This window comes from Drosophila virilis, chromosome 2 (genome assembly GCF_030788295.1).
Source record: "Drosophila virilis strain 15010-1051.87 chromosome 2, Dvir_AGI_RSII-ME, whole genome shotgun sequence".
Classification (NCBI taxonomy): domain Eukaryota; kingdom Metazoa; phylum Arthropoda; class Insecta; order Diptera; family Drosophilidae; genus Drosophila; species Drosophila virilis.
In genome coordinates, this window is record NC_091544.1 from 159,413 (window position 1) to 175,941 (window position 16,529).

At 39.5% G+C, this 16,529-nt stretch overlaps 3 protein-coding genes across 6 annotated transcripts in view; 1 reads left to right on the forward strand and 2 right to left on the reverse strand.

Moving 5' to 3' along the window:
- The window catches only part of Nha2 (Na[+]/H[+] hydrogen antiporter 2), a 235,415-nt gene that overhangs the window by 56,355 nt on the left and 162,531 nt on the right, over nucleotides 1-16,529 (forward strand). The gene's annotated exons all lie outside the window — the stretch shown is intronic.
- Nucleotides 1-16,529, reverse strand: part of klg (klingon) — a 45,260-nt gene that overhangs the window by 24,703 nt on the left and 4,028 nt on the right. The window contains exon 2 of the mRNA XM_032433461.2: nucleotides 8,169-8,716. Coding sequence (XP_032289352.1) covers nucleotides 8,169-8,340 — 172 coding nt within the window. The 5' untranslated portion in view covers nucleotides 8,341-8,716. The remainder of the gene's footprint in view (nucleotides 1-8,168; nucleotides 8,717-16,529) is intronic.
- On the reverse strand, nucleotides 1,444-2,766 carry LOC6635162 (very long chain fatty acid elongase F). The gene is made up of 2 exons (XM_002058328.4): nucleotides 2,075-2,766; nucleotides 1,444-2,009 (listed from the first exon to the last, which is right to left on the reverse strand). The coding sequence occupies exons 1-2, from the start codon at nucleotides 2,471-2,473 to the stop codon at nucleotides 1,542-1,544; spliced, it is 867 nt and encodes a 288-aa protein (XP_002058364.2). The 5' UTR covers nucleotides 2,474-2,766; the 3' UTR covers nucleotides 1,444-1,541.

Genomic DNA, 16,529 nt, shown 5'->3' on the forward strand with positions numbered 1-16,529 from the left:
GAGATAAGTTTTAACGTGTGCGTGTCAGTTTCTTTAGCTGTATTCGACCCTACCGACTGACCCCGTGACCTGTTGCATGACGCTACAAACCGCGGCGGGAAGTTAATTACTTTGATTTATTTGTAAATTATTTAGCTGCTGTACGATGCTTGTACGTGCGTGGCTTGTCACAGATTTCAAATTGCACTTAATTACGATTTCATGTACGTACAAATTAACAAAGTTGCGTAGGAGTGAGTTTAGCTGGCTTGTAAATCGACCGATGAGTACACACATTTAAAGAAAGTTTAAAATTATCAATAACAAATGGAAAAAGTGAATCGCACACTTATAAGAGAAAATAGTAAAACCTTACCGTTGAGTTGTAAAGATAAAAACATATTCAGTAGTAACGATATTATCTTTATTAAACTAAGTTACAGCCGCGAAAATTGTGAAAACGAGGGTTTAGCGATGAAATCGCCCGAAAAAGGATTACTAATGAAGCAACGAAACTAAAACTATTAAATATAAAATGTATAATGTCAAATAAATCGATTATAACATCATTTAATTTGAATTGCAACAAACACATTTTGTAACAAGTAAGAGGTTCTAGTCGGGAGCTCCCGACTAGGGGATACCCTGAACCCTCTTCTTCCAACATCAACTGCATATATATATTCTATTTTAGAAGCTATATGTCAAGTTTGGTGACTCTAGCTCTTATTATTTACCAAAATTGCCCAAAAAACAGGATATCGATATCGATTTTTATCGATTGCTTGTAAACGGAGTAAGTTATCGATTATCGGAAACAAACTCGATCTGCGCGGGAACTAGTAGCATCTACATCTATAATTTCAAGTCTCTAGCTTTTATAGGTTCTGAGATCCTTGCGTTCATACATACGGACGGACGGACGGACGGACGGACGGACGGACAGACAGACGGACATGGCTAGATCGACTCGGCTATTGGTGCTGATCAAGAATATATATACTTTATGGGGTCGGAGATGCTTCCTTCTGCCTGTTACATACATTTGTATTTTGCACAAATACAATATACCCTTATACCCATTTTTAATGGGTTCAGGGTATAAAAACGATTTTATGATCATGTACCCTATAGATGCTGTTAAATATGCTAGTCACATTGTCGCTGGTTTTTGCACAACATCAGAACATATCTTTTGAGCTTCCGTTCTCAATATTTACGCTTGGTTTCTGCTTGAACTTTATTATTAGAAAAGTTTTAATGTATTTGATAAAGGCACGAACAAACCTAAAGCAGAACAATCAAACACAGCAGAAAAACAACTTATACATGAACTGTACAAGTATGCATCCATGTTTACTATGGTGAAATGTGGTTCGAATTGTTGTGTATATCGACTCAATATCTAAGTATAATATACCTAGAAAATCGAGAGCTGATGACTAATACAAGAACAATGTCAGCTTAGTGTTTGGCAAGGTCAGTCGAAATGTTTATTCATATTTCACAATTTACATACACAAAGAACTTAAATCATAAGCTTCTACTTCTTGTTGTGTAACTCAACTTAGTTTCGCTTTTATATTTGCCCCAGTTACTCCGTCCGTTGGCGTTTCTTGTAGCCGTTGCTTGCGAGCTTTGCGTACGTAGGTTTTGTAATAGAAGTCGAAGAATAGTGCAAACATGAAGACGTTCTGAATAAAGCCGATAAACGCGATGAAGACAGGAAATTGACAAGGATTGCGAACGATCACAAGTAAAAAGTGCAGTGATAAGTAGCCGAACTGAACCAGCTGCAGCTGCGTGATATGCCGCTTCCACCATAGCATCTGTTTCAATGCCCCCAGTGAGGTGGCAAAGTAGTAGGCGTACATTACAGAGTGCACCAGGAGGTTGATCAAGCCAAGCATAGTGCAATGAGAGCCCGCTAAGAAGGTCATAAAGATCGAAACACCGAAGACCATGCCAGCGTGGTGATATACATGTAGAAAGCTCACCTGGGAGTTCTTCTTGCGCAATACTATGAAGACCTGAAATAAATTGTGAGTTAGATAATTCAGAGACGTTCTGCTTTAAATGGCCTTGTGTCACTTACAGTATCTAGGAGATCTAGATATTTGAGAATATAGTAGCCATAAGAGGCATACAGCAAGTGCATCATTTGCGGCGTTCTATTGAGATGTTCGACAGGCTGGCAGATAAAGCTGAACTCAGGTTGGAATAAGGTGTAGGTAATCCCGTAGACAAATATGATTGAATTTGCCACAACCTGAATAACGTTGTATAGCTGCATCACAAGTTTCAGCTCAAAGGGTCGCCGCTTTTCCATCCATTTGGGCCCAAAATATAGTACAAATGCCAAATAAACGACGATAACGAAAGCCACACTCCACAAATTGCCAGTGAGCGGTAAATGTGCTACGCGTGGATCTTTGTGCAGTTCGTACAGATCTCGCAGCATATAAAATAGATAAGCTACAACGTTAGGCGCCATTTCAACTCCCACACTGTCACAGGATTCTGGCTTTCCTTTCGTTCGTTCCTGTTCGAATTTTCAAAATAGGCGTCAGCGTTTGCACACTTCGAAAGTCAGTATTCATCTGAGCAATAAACACTAACATGGCCACGTGTTGAAGTTTGCGACCACCATATACCTCTGTCCAACGCTTGATATGGTAATGACCGCTAAATGAGAAGCATTACTCTCGCCCAATTGACCTATGCAAAGCGTCGGCAGCATTACCTGCCGTGGAATATATGCGAGTGGCATTGGCCACGGCGACCAACAATGACAACTATGACGACAAACTATGACGTTTTACGTTCTGGAAGGTATTTATATACATTGTTTTTCTGAAACAAGCAATGGTTGAGATTTTATTTGACTTTCTGGTAATGCGTTACCTGAACGCGTGATAATGATTTTAACTGCTTTTGCACAAATTGAAAGGCTATTTACCGAATCTTGTGTTAGACGGCCATTCTGGACACTCTCAAAGGGTCAGCCACGACCTTGTCTGCGCAAGCGTCTTGCATGACCTTGTTGCTGTGCAGAATTTTTGGCTAAAGACCATCATTTGCATTTTCTTCGCAGCTGCGGAATATGACAATAAACAGGCTGCAGCTCATTTACACAAATAAGCTATAACCGCATGACTGTTGGCGGCCATTTCCATCTAGCATGCTCGCTGTTGGATTGCGCTTGGACTCGGGTACAGTTCGTCGGCAATGTAAAGGGCCGCTGGTAGTGTAATAACCATAATGCCGACGTTTATGGCCACAGCAAACAACAAAAATAATAATGGTAATCATTTTGCCGTTCGCTGGAAGTATGCAAATATACGAGACGACTACGATGATGGCCATGGCGATGTCGATTCAGTTACACAAGGCATATGGCGTGAGAAGGCCGTGAACTGCTTCAAGGATATGGTCAGGTGTTGGGTGGGATTCGCCAAACACCAAGTCTACAACCTTGAGTTCTGTTCTACAAATGATGCGTTAATGACACATACATATATATAGAAGTAAACAGCGGGCCGAAAGCAAATATACTGGCAATGCGAACGTGTCTTACCGAGCCATTTTCTGTGTGTGTCTGCCGGTAATCATGGTTCACTGAATGAAAATAATAATCTCTTTCGGCAGGAAATGAAGGGAAATTCAACAGGAAGCTTTCGTGACGTGCCGCAAACATTCCATGTAAATAAACCAATTCTTTTAGTACTAGTGCCTATTTGTGTGGCAGCCTCTTTCGAGGCATTGAAGAAATAAATTTAATTATCTGGTTTCTATAATTTAATTTTTTAAGCTTTTGTGTGTTCAACTCTGATTGTTGACCTAAAATGTTGCCTACCTACACGGTATTTCCGGATTTGAGTTACTCGAGTAGAGCTTTCTTATAAATGTATTGCCTTCATCATGTTATTTTGATGTTGGTGTTTTTTTGCGCTCGCCATATTCCCTGTCGCACTTAGCAATGCAACTGCCAAGTGTAATAAGTTAACTGAAATTAGTAATTGCTTTTAAATTACTAAGATTTTGACTGTGTTTTTCGCAATCGCATCTGATTTTCTAATCAACTCTTTATATACAATGTATTTGAATATTTGCTTTGATTAGTAAAATAGATAGTAGATTTTTCTTGAAAATATATTTCTTTTCAGCATACCTTATTTTTCTTGTCGATTAAGTTATCACCCATCAACAGGCGGTGTTAATATTAGTTTGCGTAAATGAGAGTCCAGTCTCAGCTCTGTTTATCAATCATTCTAGCGCTGTCAAAGTAAATCCCCTGGTAATAAGATATTTATTTCTATTTCCTCGCGGATATTTTATTATAATTTTTCTTTCCTTTTTGATTGCGCCATTGCATTTGTATATACGAATGCGTTAATACAAACAGAGAGATATGGTAAAAGTGTACATAGTTACACGGAATTTCAAATCAATGGCCTTATTCCGTTAAAGCCAAGCGAAGGACACACGTAAATTCGCCTTATGTTGGTTGTTCTATAAAGCTATGTCCCCTTTTAGGGTGACAGCCATAAGAGCAAACCAAAGAAACAAAAAGGCAGTAATAGAAACGATTTCGTAAAAATATGACAAACAATCAAAACGTATTCGAAAAAACCACAACACAGCCAACAAAACTTGCCAGCTGAGCCCGAGATTTGCTACCCAGCAGCAGACCCAGCAAGGCAGCCTAGTCAGCCAGAGTGCTGGGCGGTGTTGTAGTTAATGGAGATGAGGCGCGGCCGGCGTGAAGTAGGAAAAATAGCTTTGCCGTTCGTTGCACAGAGGAGGACTGATGAAAATTTATTGCTGCCAACATACCCATAGGGATTCGCAAATATAATACTACAACCACAGCGGGGCGGATCCAACAGTTGGACAGATGAGCGCGCGAACAGATGGCAAGAAGGCGTCGGCGGCGGCGTCGGTGTTGGCAGAGGTAGCAGCGATGTCGGTAGCGAGGCGACTGCATACAAACACGTACAACATGTCATGCAGTTTGCCCGGTCCCTTGTTGTTGCCTGGATCTGAATCTGGATCTGGTCTATGCGCTCGTTGCTATGCTAACATGTTTGTAGTGAGTGTGTGTGGAATGTGTGTTGGGATTGTAATGTCTGTACGCTAGATGGGCGTGCGTACGGCAAAACTAAACCTATGAAAAATTCTACAAAGCAAAACATATAAAATGCGGTTTTCGCAGCACTCCGCTGTGAAGAAATCTGTAAAAAAATCTGTTAAAAATATATATATGTGTGTGTGTATGACAGCTAGAACATGCTGCTTTACCCTCTGCCTCGACTTCTATTCAATCTCATATAGTGTTGTACATCGTGCTCAGCTTAGCCGAGCTGCATGCACGCACTCTTCATGTTTTGTTATGAAAATTTAAGTGAAATCACTAAAAATGCCAAACAAAACTGCCAGATATGCAGATATACGGCGCAGGGAGCGGGGATAAACGTATGTGTATTTGTTGTTGGTGCAAAAGAAAGCCTTCGGGTGGAACGCGTTTCCTGGCTATGTTTCGTGTGTTCTTGATGCTGTTTTATTTACGCTATTAGAGTACATTTATGAAAAACTGTAGTCAGTTTATAAAATGTGACTCGATGTGAGTTAATGTGCTTCCTTTAAGAACAACCGAATGGGTTGTGTAGTGCAACACTTTTTTCAGTAGGCGACAGCTGCTGTTTTTGTCACAGGACGATATCACTTGTAAAATGGGTCAAACAAAGTTCATGTTGCACGATTCTCTTATAGTGCCGGACTGTTGTGCTATAAAAAGTTTTCAGCTAATGGTTTTGGCTACTCAATAAACATTTGTCAAGGACGCAGTACGCCCACCCAAGGCGATGCCGCCAATTTGCTACGGGCATACGTCCGTCCTTTGCTTGGCTGGTTGTGAATCGTACGTCCTTCTATATGTCGATGTCAATAGCTACGTTTTATTACCTTGTCCTTTGCATCCAAAACAAAAGCACCGAAAAAAGCAACGCAGCGGGAATGGGTATGACACTCACAAAGCTAGTTCAAAAATTTATGATCAGTGACAAAAGCACATTCCCACCTGTGATATACCTTAACTGCTGCTCACTTTGTGCGTCTGTAATGCTGTTATTGTTGTGTGCTTTGTTGCTTTCGTTTTTTTCTCAGTGTACACGCCTTTTCAGTGCCATTGTTACACACACGCCCCGCCTCCAGGTCGACAGAAACGTTGGCAATTCCACGGTGCGCCACGCATCGATGGCCCTTTTATGCGCTTCGCAGTTTTCACATTTTTTGTGCGCGTTTGCCTTGGATTTTTGCGATAATGGAGACAAATGTTGGGCTCTTAAATTTATCGATTGGTTGGTTTGTAAAAGTTGCCAAGGAAAAATATTGGCCTGGCATGTGAATTTGTTTTTATAGGTAGGTTAGCTGTGCATGTGATTCCATTCCAAGCGCTGCACAGATTTAATGCTTTAAGTCGATCAAAGTCCAACGACACACCTGATCTTTCAATTTATTTCTTGTTTTTCATTGCCTAATAGAAGAAAAGCAAAGTCGACGCTCGATAGCAAACAATGAATTGCGCTCTGCCCAAGATAAACTTGCGCCAAGATAAGCCAACTATTTGTGCAATGTACCCTGTTACCTCGTTGCTCTTGGCCACAGATCCGAAATTTACAATTCGCCCGCCGGCCTGCCTGTAGAAACTTTCAAATTGAAAGTTCATCGCATTTAGGCAGCTGTTCGTTCCGGCTTGGGACTGGGAAGACGCATCTGGCAGGCAAATTTTTTGGACATTTGTTGGTCTCCCTCTCTGCGTATATACGTATCTGCATCCATATCTGCGATGCTTGAATTTGTGCACTCTTTGTAAAGATATTATAGGGCGCCAGCCAGCAGCAACAACAGCATGTGCTTCGGATTAACTATCAGATAAACGCAGCATCTGTAGTCTGTTTGCTTCAGAGAACTTTTAATTTTTCGTGCTCACGCAATTGCAGCGTTGTGGTCCGGGTTAGGCGATTAGGGCTTAACGTTAAACACTGCAACGTGCTGAAGGTCCTCGGCGACCGGATTTATACAGCGTTACATTGGCATTTAAATAGGGTCGGGATTGTTGTACCAAGCGCGTTTTGCAAAGTATTTGCTTTTATGTAAAATTATAAATGCTACTTAGGTTGATGCGGCAAATAAAACAAGTAGTAATGCCTCTTGTCGAAAAAGCTTAACTAGGAAATACCCAGTATCAGAATACTTAAATTACCCTTTTCAAACAAAAAATAAGTAAGAGCTTCTAGTCGGGAGCTCCCGACTAGGGGATACCCTGAACCCTCTTCTTCCAACATCAAATGCATATATATATTATATTTTAGAAGTTATATGTCAAGTTTGGTGACTCTAGCTCTTATTATTTACCAAAATTGCCCAAAAAACAGGATATCGAAACAGGATATCAAAAAATCGATATCGATTTTGATCAATTGCTTGGAAACGGAGTAAGTTATCGATTATCGGAAACAAACTCGATCTACGCGGGAACTAGGAGCATCTATATCTATAATTTCAAGTCTCTAGCTCTTATAGGTTCTGAGATCCTTGCGTTCATACATACGGACGGACGGACAGACAGACGGACATGGCTAGATCGACTCGGCTATTGGTGCTGATCAAGAATATATATACTTTATGGGGTCGAAGATGCTTCCTTCTGCCTGTTACATTTGGATTTTGCACAAATACAATATACCCTTATACCCATTTTTAATGGGTTCAGGGTATAAATATAACGTTAATGCATGTCCGATGATCACGAAATTTCCAGCCAACAGTGGCTTGGGGAAATAAAATATTCAATCATTATTTTTCCAGTACCTTTAATCCTTCCTTTAATTACTCACTTTAAAGGTATAGGGTACACAAAATGAGGAGGGAGAAATATTATAGATATAAACATGTGAATGTACTGGTACAGGTTAAATGCATAAGCTCAGGCGCAGAGTACCCATCAGTTCCCTTCCCATTGAAAAACACTAAAATGCCTGCGGGCTCATGCTTTTAGTGGCTTAGAGCTGCCTTTGTTCGCCGGCTGGGCAATATATATATATATATGTATATATATTTGTAAATATATATATATTGTACCTACAACTTGGTCTGAAATTACTCGCAACTAACTGCGAATCACTTACCTCGATTTGAAGTGGTGGCATCGGCGTAGCAGAGGGCGGAAAGCAGACATCCTAGGCTAATTACAATCAAAATGGGACACTTCATTTTCAGCGGCACTTGGTTGCGGGGTCGACTGCACGCTGAGGAAGTCGCACCGCTCCCGTGGCGTATGCTACCCGAAATTATTTTCATTGTTTTATCCCGTGCTACGTATACGCACCCCTCTTTTAAAATTGGTTGAAGTGGTCTCTTGTGCGGCGCGAGATGTTTCCCGTAATTGATATGGTATGTGAAATACAATGCGCTATTTCGTGTCCTCTTTAAGTTTTAATTTATTAGAAGCTTACATACTTTGCATTAAATTCCAGCGCTTCTGGCACGCATCATTCCTTTTTGCTCAATTTTAGTTTTATTTTATGTTTTTTTCAAAAGCGCTCTTTGCTTTTCCAACTAATTAGCAACTAGGCACTGAACCACATGCGTTTTCTGTATTGCATACGTTCACTTTGCCTTTGACAGATTTTATTGTGTGTTCTATTAAGCGCCCAACGTTTAATTGTCCTTGACGCTTTTTAAACAAAAGAGAGTGTAAATTTTAAAATGTTATTAGTAAATTATATAGGTAATACAGGTAATATATAAATGATTTTGTCCATTAATTCAGAGGTTATAAACTTTTGTTCAGTTCTCAGTGCTCAGCTCAGGCAAAGAGTTGACACTGAAAATTTTACCACAATTTTACTAAATTTACAAATTTAATATATGCGCATTTAAGAAGTTCTCAACAAGTTCGAAAATCCCATATTTTACGAAATTAACGAGGAAAGCTTTAAAGTGCCTGACGGAGACGGGGGGCCAAAGTAAACTAAACTTCAACGCTAAAGCTCATAGCCAAATAACGAATTGCTCTTAAGGACATACTCTTGCATGTGCACACATGTACACTTGGGCCCCTCTTAGCACGCTTCTATTATGATCTACCCGCTGTCATATTTAAAGGCGAAGTTTTGTATAATTTAATGAGTTTGTTTTTCGTAATAGGCCAGCAGAAGGACCGAGCTGGACAGTGCATGTGCGGCCTGAGGGTGTGCCAAAGAAAAACAACTAAGCTGAAAAGTTCAAATTATTTCATTATCACTTCCATGCAGGGCAAAACTCAAGTGCCAAAGAGGCCAGAAAAAGTGCTTTATAGCTATACAATTTTTTATACCCTGAACCCATTAAAAATGGGTATAACCCTGAACCCATTAAAAATGGGTATAAGGGTATATTGTATTTGTGCAAAATCCAAATGTATGTAACAGGCAGAAGGAAGCATCTCCGACCCCATATATTCTTGATCAGCACCAATAGCCGAGTCGATCTAGCCATGTCTGTCTTTCTGTCTGTCTGTCTGTCCGTTTGTCCGTCTGTCCGTATGTATGAACGCAAGGATCTCAGAACCTATAAGAGCTAGAGACTTGAAATTTTAGATGTAGATGCTCCTAGTTCCCGCGCAGATCGAGTTTGTTTCCGATAATCGATAACTTACTCCGTTTCCAAGCAATCGATATCGATATCCTGTTTTTTGGGCAATTTTGGTAAATAATAAGAGCTAGAGTCATCAAACTTGACATATAGCTTCTAAAATAGAATATATATATGCATTTGATGTTGGAAGAAGAGGGTTCAGGGTATCCCCTAGTCGGGAGCTCCCGACTAGAACCTCTTACTTGTTTTTTTTTTGTTGGAGGCAAGACGCGGCTGCTCATAAAAATAAAGTTATAAATTTAGATAAGCCCATGCAGCCGATACTACTTCCGTGAGGAAAAAGCAGTCGGGGAACGCGACTAGTTCATTCTTACACTCGTCCATTCGGTTCAGCCACAAGGGCGAGCACGAAACCCATTAAAGTCACTGCGCTTCTGACGTTGTATGCGTGTTTGAGAGTACGCCATGTATAATTATCTATCGTATTCATTATTGCCATGGGCAGCCAGTGCTTGTTCGACGGCTTGGTATCAGGAAGACCCTACGCAGTGCACCCTAGTGCCTGCCCGTTGCTTCGCCGCATGTCCTGGAGGAGCAATAAAATTTTTGTATCCATTTTGTACGCTACACAATCGACTTGAAGCTTCGTAGGTGGTGTACCATTTATTCGCTGGCCATGTAATTACTCAAAATTATTCCAAGTATTTTGCAGAAGTGGAGTGAACAGAAAGATAAGAGTTTTATATGCTTTGGCCTATACAACCAAAAAGCTCTTATCATGTAGGCGGTAAAGAGTCATAAATAAACAGACCGGCAACGAAACGGTAGAAGAGGGCAAACTGTCGACGCCATAGCCATTGTCCATTGTCATTTTTGCAGCCACCTTGGCTAGTCCAGCATTAGTTGATGTTGTTGCTGGCCGTGGTTATCAATTTTATGGGTGCTCGGCCTCCAGATTTATTGCAGAGCGTCGCTTATTTTTAAGTAAAATTCTGCTTTCTCCTTAGCTTGGAAAAAATGTTCTCTAAATAATTTGGTGTTGTATTTCGCTGTTGACTTGTCTTCGTTTCTCCGCAGTCATTTTTTCGTGAGACTTCACCGTTCCTTATTTTTGGGCTATTCATTTGATATCTAACCTTAACTAATTGCGACTTTCGCTTTCAGAAAACTGTGTCCGGCGGGCTCTTTGTAGCTGTGGCTGTTGGACGTATAAATTGCCCTTTGCCGAATAATTTCAAGCTACAAGTTGCATGCGCAATTAGTTTTAGCTGGTTTCACTGTTAAACTGATTTTCTGTCAGCAGGCGCTGAGCGCCAGTGGGACGTGAATAAAAACGAAACAAGAGCAACGGAAAGGAGAAGCCACGTCTTTGTCAGTTAGTTTCTGTGGTCGACAAGCGAAACTTTAAAATGGGTTAATTGCATTGTAAACTAGACAAACAAATGTCAAACAAGTGCCGTAGAAACTGAGCAGCAAAACAACAAACACTGCTGAGCAGCTTCGGTATTCGCAAGAGCCTGGTGCAGATTCGATTCAAACAGCTGATTTTTATTTTTTAATCCACCGCGGTTGTTTTATAGGATGCCTTGCAACTGAGCGAGCTGCGAAGTGCATAATTAAAATTAGCAAAACCATGTTTAAAAGTCTGCTAAAGACGACAACCAACCAGCAGAGCTCATTTCATGCTCTGCTGCAAACGCTTTAAGCAGAATTGGTTGGCAGTTTAATCAAGCCAGTAGCCCATGCATCAGCAACGACCTTACTCAAATATGCAAGCCTAACCCCTGGCGAACAGAAAACATGTATTCACAGCGTAATTCTGTATGATGAAGGCCATTACTCAGTCCGCTAAATTTGTTAAAATCAGATTGAGGACGAAATGTTGCCTGTGCACTATTTTAATATTGAAATTATACATACTTCAAGAGCTAGCAGAAAAAAACGACGCATACAAGAGCTTAGTTCAAAGTTCAAGCTATGCCTTTTAAAAACTTCGCCAAGTCAAGGGGTACTGACACTCCAACAATGTGCGGAGTTGGCACACACGCTTGCATATGCTGACGCAGAGGCCTAATATGTTGGTCTTGTTGAAACATTTATCGGCTAAAGAACTTTTTTACAAAAGATCTCGATAAAAGATTATTAAAATTTTCCAAAAGAGTGGCACAAGTTCACTGCAACAGTTCTTCAAGTGCTTGCGGGCTGCAGGTTATCTGCAGTCTCTGTGTCCCACAGATGCATACTCCACTTCAACCTAAGTACATCTGCGTCTAAAAAGTTTGTTGTCAGTCTCCATGTTTCAAAAGCGATGAATGCAGTGCATATCAAGTTCTCAAGTTCACTCGCGGATTTTCCTGAGCGGTGCGACATAGACATAAATATAATAAAATATTTGCCTTTCCTCCTTATGTCTGGCAGCAAGTTAGAAGGATAAGGCAGCTAGACTGCCCGCCAGCGACTGGTCACCTACCAATGGATCGATATATGAAATATGAAAAAATACCTTCACCATATTAAGTATATATATGATGGTTGATGTTAGCTTTAGAAACGTATTTTGCCTGCGCCTTGCTTGCTCGAAACCAGTCGGCTAATCCTATGCATTTTTGCTGAAGCAAACATAATTCATCTTTTATGTACAGTGCGCTGGTCCTTGCCGGCGTGGCACCTATGTAGTTGAAGTATGTATTGGTATACAAGCCTGGGGCTATGGATTCACTTAGCAATTACTGCTTTATTTTTTATGCCGAAATGAATTATCCCTTACCGCCACGGGATGCAATTTCTGCTTGCGTTGCTTTTTGAGCTGTTCACAATATTCTTCTATGAATAGCACTTGAGTTTGCCCCCATTGTTACCTGCCCCTATGCTTGTTGCCAACGCGCTTATTTGATGTCAACGTCATAAACGTTCAGTGATGCCTTAAGCGGAAATAAACACGATTGCAAAAACAACAACGTGAATGTTGTCTGTGTGTACACCGTGGCGAGCGCTTCGGTACCTTTTACATTAAGTCGTACAGCTATTTTCAATATCAATCTATTAATAATCTTTTGAATATAATTTAATAATTTAATTTACCTATATGCATATAAGGTTTTATTTAAATATGGCACTGCTCAAATATAAAATCTAGCCTTGCGACCAAATATCGAATACAACTAAATCCATAAATCAAACAAAATGACAGCGAAATAATTGCTAACATAAAAACAACAATTGAAGTCATTATAATAAATTTATAAAATGAAAAAAGTTATTTTAGAAAGTGAAAATGACAGTCAGGATTTTGAAAAAGTTCAACAACACGAAAGTTACATGAATTTGTGACTTTGCTTGACACTTGTAAAAGGTAAATATTGAAGTAAATATTGTTAACGAACGCAAAGTGAAGAAAACATACTGAAACTAACCAGCTGTACGGAAAAAACGCTAATGAAAAAACGCATATTTTCGTACGCGAAATAATTTACCACTTTCTTTAATATTGAAAATAAATCTTTATGCCACAAAACGTTACGCAGCACAAATACTGATAAGGCATTGAAGGGAAAGGCTTCTTCTGAAGTAGCACAATTCTAGTACTTTTTCCTATCTTTTTTCTTTTACAGGTAAGGCATGAAAATATGCATGACCCGGTACATACTTACAAAGCAAAATCGAAAATCGAATCGAAATTGAATTGAATCTTACCAAGAAGTCTTCTTGTGTTACCATAAGAACGGCGGTCAGAAAATGTTATGTGAAATATTGATTTTCAGGACTATGTTGCTCGAATCTAAATTGACAATAGGTTAAAAGAAGTATCACATTGATTTTGCAGGGCTCCAACTAATGTCTTCTGTTGACTAGATGACTAAGTAAGGTGCTTCTTTTTATAATCAAGTCCTATTATGTGTTTGAGACTATGAACAAACGGAGCGTAAACGGTATCTCATTAAATGAAATGTCGGTCTTTTAATCAAGGTCAAATAAGAATTTAATTTTTTTGGTTAATTATCATAATGCCAGCGCTAGACAGGTGTCTTAATCTAAGACAGTCTAGTCAATACATTCAACCATCATTCTTCTTTTTTCTGTTAGCCTTAACGTTAACATACTAATTAATTTTAGTGAACAAATTTCTGTGATACCCTACGTATAGAAATTAGAAAAATTAACTAATTCCGGCCGGTAACTTACAAGGCTTGTTAGCCGACTGCACAATAACCGCTGGCCTGTCTCACTTGACAGCGCAAATTGACTGAGCGCCGGTAGCTGTCGTACCCAGACAGGTAACAATGTTCACCTCTTGTTTTCAGCGACAGTTTAAGATTAAAGCACACGATGTATTGTGACAGTTGACAAGTTGTTTATGCAAAGTCACTGTTTAGATTGACGGACAACCTGTAGATGAGCTACTTTTCCTTTACATATCAATACTACCAAATTTGTACCATCCGAGGGCCACTTGAAGAAAATGGCCAATTAGAAGTTTTTTATGTGTTTTTGAGTTTCACACGGTAATTAATTGAAATTTCAATTGCAGTGAATGTCAGCTGGGCAAAAGGATTTGTGTTCAGCACTTTTTAGCCCCAGCCTGCGGCAGCCTTGCTTATACATACAGCTCGCATTCAACGTGATGAATCCAGTTCCTTCGGCTAAGCGGAGAAAACTTTCAGCCACAGACTTTGTCCTGGCTGTCAGCACCACTTGCTAAACGCTTTTCCTGTTCTCCTTTGTTGTAGTAGTTTTCATAAACTGCATGTGTTTGTGTGTTTATGCATGTGTCTATGGCGGCACAAAAGCTGTTGCTTTCCTGCTTAGGCGCTAGCTAAATGCTTTACCCGCAGGGGCAAGGCACCAGACACGTGAAAGGGCCCTTGTGCCTCTCACAATGCATGCTTTTGGCCACACTAAAGATTTTCTTTTCAAATTTCTTTCGATGTTGGCCCTTGTTGCTTGTCGCAGTGGATCTCTCAGACCGTTTACTTCCTTGGTGCTATTAACTATAATTACCGCATTAAACGGCAAAGTGTCTTAATATTCAATTATAAGTTTTTTTTATCCACAGGCCTTTCGTAAAATACATTTATGCGTGTTTTGTGCTATTTGCGGCGGTCGATTGGAAAAGTTTCACTTATATACATTTCGGCTGACTTTTTCATTCTGTCTTTGTTTACTCTTCTAGGCCCTAATGACGCTTGAGTGCGTACAAATTATATCCGTAAATCTTAATGATTGTATTGCTTTTGATTTTGTGCCAAAAAGCTGTTCGAGTTTTGTCGCCTGCTTGTGTATTGATCGGCTGCTAGCCAATGTGCGCTTTGGTGCCAATGGTCATCTGTTTTATTGGTGCATCGGTAAATAAAATTGTAATATTCTGCCTGCCGGCGCTGATAATGGCCTAGTTGAATATTTCGACATCACCGACTGATTTTCGGTGCATTTGTAACAACACATGGCAGAAAAAACATTGCTAATGAAATTACGAATATGCTCCTTTATCAGGCCCCTCAGACTTTACTGTAACAAGTAAGAGGTTCTAGTCGGGAGTCCCGACTAGGGGATACCCTGAACCCTCTTCTTCCAACACCAAATGCAAATATATATACTATTCAAGAAGCTACATGTCAAGTTTGCTGACTCTAGCTCTTATTATTTACCAAAATTGCCCAAAAAACAGGATTTCGATATAGATTTTTATCGATTACTTGGAAACGGGGCAAGTTATCGATTATCGGAAACAAACTCGATCTGCGCAGGCACTAGAAGGACCTACATCTAAAATTTCAAAAATTTATCTACCTCTAATAGGTTCTAATATCCGGACGGACGGACAGACAGACAGACGGACATGGCTAGATCGACTTGGCTATTGATGCTGATCAAGAATATATATACTTTATGTTACATACATTTAGATTTTGCACAAATACAATATACCCTTTTTACTCATTTTTAATGGGTTCAGGGTATAATAAGCATCTTCCCAAATCGTTGTGCAAATGCATTCGAAGCAGCTCACACGCACTTCAATAAACTAATGAGCACTATTAAAGTCAGCAGCGTGGGCGCTTGGCTGGCATTGCTGGCACCGACAGAATTTTAATTAACAAATCGTAAAGCGCTAATTTTGCAAATTAATAAACACGACACACTATACAACAGAGTTCCACAGCACAGATGCCCTTAGTCGAGCCTTGAACTGGAACTATAAGGCTGGGTAAAGCACATACATAGACCTGAGTACGACGCGACACGCACACAGGGGAATTAAATATCCTAGTATATTTGGTTTGCTTGGAATATAAGTAGAAGCTAATTTCAATTCTGCTCAATGCTCGTGAAAAAGCTTTTTTCACTAGAAGTCAGGCAGATATTAAAAAGAAATCTAATTACAATTGTAATTTAAATTACATTCAAAATACGAAAAATTGTAATAAATATACTTGGAATTAAATAAAGTATACTAGAAAGAATACTCATTGTTCAGCTACGTTAAGCTACCATAGTTGTTCTAATCGACAATCTTAGATATAATATATGCTTCAGCCATGTGGCCGTATATATTGATGATAAGCTCTTCAATTCTTATTGAATAATTCTTTTCGCTTAAGAAATTATAGAGAATTTTTCTGACAGTTTTAGCAATTAAAAGTGGAAATTGCTTGTAAATATAATCGCCCTCAAAAATCCCCCAACTCACGGTATTGATACCTAAATTCAAATTTAACTGTGCTCACAGGTTTAATTTCAAATAGGATATTTTATTATCACCGTTTTTTAAGTCATAGGCACATTACGCAACGCTTGCAATTCACTTCTATTTTTGTTTTCGGATACTAGGTTATCGTACATTTGTCATCATCTATGCTTTGATTAAATTAAATGTATATATAGAAAAAGCTTTTCTGTGTAACTTATTTTGC

Bases quoted from the DNA above. Each gene is read 5' to 3' on its own strand.
- LOC6635162 (XM_002058328.4), bottom strand. From the start codon at position 2,473: ATGGCGCCTAACGTTGTAGCTTATCTATTTTATATGCTGCGAGATCTG. The intron at 2,010-2,074 runs GTAAGTGACACA...AATTTATTTCAG, and splicing joins ATCTAGATCTCCTAGATACT to GTCTTCATAGTATTGCGCAA.